The sequence below is a fragment of the Fragaria vesca genome, linkage group LG6 (genome assembly GCF_000184155.1).
Source record: "Fragaria vesca subsp. vesca linkage group LG6, FraVesHawaii_1.0, whole genome shotgun sequence".
Classification (NCBI taxonomy): Eukaryota; Viridiplantae; Streptophyta; class Magnoliopsida; order Rosales; family Rosaceae; genus Fragaria; species Fragaria vesca.
In genome coordinates, this window is record NC_020496.1 from 14,655,578 (window position 1) to 14,659,692 (window position 4,115).

Sequence of the window (4,115 nt, forward strand, 5' to 3'; positions counted from 1 at the left end):
TATACATTAGGAAGTCATATGTTCTGCACCATAACTCATGTTCTACATTAGAATGTAAGAGAATTTTTGTTGTCATACCCAGCAATATGAAGTTACCCTTGATCGAAGGTTATGCTAAATACAGATTCTCGTAAAAAAATTAAAGATTCAAAGATAATAAATGTTTCTTAACAACGGGTAATACTGGATTTTACAGGTAATTTCACAACTAAGATTCCAAAAACACACAAATCAATGAACACCAACCAAAATTCAAGCTACAAACTCCATAAAATCCCAGAACAAAACTGAGCCTGCAATTCCATAACCACTTGAAAATCACTAACATTAAAAATTAAAAATATAACAAATCAACCAAAGCACAAAAAGTTGAAATCACAAACAGATAAGAAAGGCCAATACCAACAATTTTTGATTTGGTTTTAATTCAGTGATATTAACAGTCTTTTTTGGTAATTTGGTTTCCCATGATGAAAACCCAAGATTTAATTTTAGAGATTTTAGAGGGAAAACGGTTCTGATAAGAATTAGAAGGTTATTTTTGTCATTATATCTTTTTTTGTGGGCCAAATGCTGGCCACATCAGCAAACAGACGGCACCACCATGATAGAAATTGAACTCCAGCCTTTCTTTTATATCAAAATCAAAATTTGGGTATCACATTGGTAGTTTTTAAAGTCTGAGTATCATTTTGACAGTGTCACACACACAAGTTGAGATTTCGGCGCTGCATTTTATTCCTTAAATAATGACTTCAATTATTTAGCGTGTGAAAAAAAGAAAAAAGAGAAAAGGAAGGTGCTGACTGGCAGAATGCAAGGCGCACTTTCAAATTAGGTTGTGTTTTGTCTTTTTCTTGGTTATGTTTTTTGCTTCATCTGAAGAAAACGTGAAGAACCCCGTTAGACAAGTATGGTCGATCGGAATGAGGAGTCGTTGCCGCAGCTGAAGAAATCACGAACTATAACCGGCGACGAGGCAACCCCAATCTTCCCGGGCCCACTGTTCCCAGCGGTTCGACGCAACGCTTCGGACCAGCGCGACTTCTCGGAGCGTGACTGGGTCTTTCCGTCGTTCGTGCTTCCGCAGAATCCTTCGAAACGAAGCAGCAGCAACAAGCACCGCGCCGCCTCCTCCTCCGATGCATCCGTCACCTCGCCTCAGCTTGCTGCTGCTGCTGAGAGTAAGAAAATTAAGTTGGTGACCCCGAGCGAGTTGACTCGCCCGAGTTCGCGGACCCGGACTCGAGATTTGAAACCTTTTTCTTTGTTGTTATTTTTGGTAATGGATCCTCTAGCCATCTTTCTTTCATTATTGATTTCGATGCATTTAGATCTCTCAATTAAAAAGGAAAATTTACAAGCACAAAAGAAATGCCTTTTTTTAGTTTGATATCATCCCACTAGTTTCCAATATTATTGTAACTTAGCCTACAGACTAGACATGATTGTGTATTTGTACTTGCTGCATTTGTGCTCTTGGGACACAACGGTTCATAATATGAAATGATAATGGAGAAATACAAGCATGACTGTATTTAGGGTTGAATATTGGGAACTGTTGCCATTGTCCTACTTTTAAATCCTTTCATGGCTCAATGGTGAGCAAATTTACTGGACAGAAATTTAAATTCATGTCTGGTCTATTTCCCTGTATTTGATCAATTGCATTTAACTTCTGTTCTTGCAGCTCACTTTCATTTGTATATTATCTGTACCTTATGCAGTTTATCTGCGGCAAAGAGTTGCAAAGCTTGAGGTATGTCTCATGGTTTGAACAACTCCTAAGTTTCCCATTTAAATTCTTCTTTTGACAAGCTATATTACATTAACCTAACACTACATTGTGATGCTTTCAGGAAATTTGTATGGATAAAAATATTGGTACATATGGCAATATTGAGGCTTCGCTGTCTGATAACAATCCGACAATTTTGAGTTTTCCTAATGCCGAAAGAAGAACTGTTGTTTTGTATTCTGTGGTCTTTACCCTAGCCATGCCAATTGTGTTGTACAAACATCTTGATTATTTTTCCCATTTGACGAGCCTTTCAAGAAAGAAGAATAACAAAGAGGAGGTTCCCTTGAAGAAGAGGATAGCCTATATGGTGGATGTGTGCTTTTCTGTATATCCATATGCCAAACTACTGGCACTTCTCTTCGCAACAATATTACTAATAGGGTTTGGTGGATTGGCATTGTATGCTGTCAATAAAAATAGCTTTGCTGAAGCCCTCTGGCTTTCATGGACTTTCGTTGCCGATTCTGGAAACCATGCTGATACAGAGGGCATTGGGCCAAGGATAGTTTCTGTCTCTATCAGTTCAGGAGGCATGCTGATATTTGCCATGATGCTTGGGCTTGTTTCTGATGCTATATCAGAGAAGGTTGACTCACTAAGGAAAGGGAAGAGCGAAGTCATTGAAAGGAACCACATACTCATTCTTGGATGGAGTGATAAACTGGTAAGTTTGAGACATTCATGCCCAGATCAAAGTGCTGAGGAAGACCATTATGGAGACTTAAATCTATCTGCTGCTCTTTTTTTTTGTATTTGTTTCCTGTTTTTCTTTTCTTTTCTATATCCCATCTTATTTCATAATGATGACAAAAAGAAACAAAGTAATAAAAAAAATTGAGATTAATATATTCAAAGCGAGAGAAGAAATGAGTGGCTATTCAAGCAAGATGACAAAGATTTGAGAAAAGTTTCATATTAGCTTTCCTACAGTTTACAGAATTAGGATTTCTAAATATTATTTTTTCATAATTGTTGTTCAATATATTAATACAGTCTTAGAAAATATATTTTAGTGTTCTAACAAAAGTGGCCTATCTATAATGGCTATAATGGAAAATTTAATGATAGTGACTATAGTGAAAGATGGTGATTAAGTTTAGTGATAAAGGTGGTGTTTTTAATAGTTCAGTGACGAAAGTGTCAGATTTGTCATAGTTGAGTGACCATATGACACAGGAGTGTTAGAAGCTTTAACTTGGCTGTATTATACAATGAATTACAGCTACTCACATTAATCAATCTAGCTGAAGACTCTAAACCATAGTTATCTAGTCAAATAGTGCTGGTGGTGGGTAGTGTGAGAATTAATTGGTTTGTCTTCTGTTATTGGTTTGTTTTTGTTTGTTTCTAGGAGTTTCAGTTTCCCAGCAAGTCTCAGTTGATATTTACTAGTCTTCGGGAAGGTACATAGGTTGGGAGGTTTTTCCAGGAGTCCTATTATATTTTAGACTCCTTTGTATTAAAGAAGTCAGTTTTTGGAGAGAATATCAGAATAGACGTTTCCTGGAGAAACCTTCTTTCTTACTCTGTATCTCGTTGGTTCTTAGACCATTGAGTGGTGAGTTCTTTTGATTTCTTGACAGACACTTAGTTGGTGAAATTTCTGTCTCCTAGTGTTGGTTGGGAATAGGTTCTTGTTTATCTTTTAATCTGCTGTTCCGGTATCACCATATGTGATTTTTAGCCTATAAGATCTAAGTTTTAGTTCTGTATTTATCTTTACATGGTTTAACAAACAACTCTTGGTTTAACAAATACAATTCCTATATTTGTTCCATTAAAATATTAGCATGGAGTTCCCTTGATTGCTCTTCTGTTCTCAGTTTAGTTGTAAAACATGGTCTCTAACGGAGCTTTTATTAAGGACTCATACTTAAAAGTAAAAGTGAAAACTAAAACGTAATTTTACTGCAGGGTTCGCTTCTCAAGCAGCTTGCTATAGCAAACAAGAGTGTTGGTGGTGGTGTTGTTGTTGTACTTGCTGAAAGAGACAAGGAGGAAATGGAGATTGATATTGCAAAACTTGAATTTGACTTCATGGGTACGTCTGTTATATGCAGAAGTGGCAGTCCTCTTATTTTTGCTGACCTAAAGAAGGTATATTGGGGAGATTTGATATATGCTCATGTACCCCTACTACTTCTACTTCTGTTTCTTGTCTTGTCTGAGTGTCCAGTATACCCTCTCTCAAAAAACAAAAACAAAAAATTCTATAGCCGTTCTTCCGACTACTTGTAGATTTTATTGGGACGGCATTATCAACGGTTGTTGTCAGAAGTGCCTCCTAATTTTTCAGTCATTTTTTTTTTTGCTC

General features: G+C 36.7%; 1 protein-coding gene across 1 annotated transcript in view; it reads left to right on the forward strand.

Annotated features, from left to right (window-relative positions):
* The first annotated feature begins 913 nt into the window (after window positions 1-913).
* Window positions 914-4,115, forward strand: part of LOC101312370 (ion channel DMI1-like) — a 9,584-nt gene continuing 6,382 nt past the window's right edge. Inside the window, exons 1-4 of the mRNA XM_004305365.1 lie at window positions 914-1,282; window positions 1,691-1,759; window positions 1,860-2,465; window positions 3,716-3,898. Of these exons, the coding sequence (XP_004305413.1) occupies window positions 914-1,282; window positions 1,691-1,759; window positions 1,860-2,465; window positions 3,716-3,898 (1,227 nt within the window). The remainder of the gene's footprint in view (window positions 1,283-1,690; window positions 1,760-1,859; window positions 2,466-3,715; window positions 3,899-4,115) is intronic.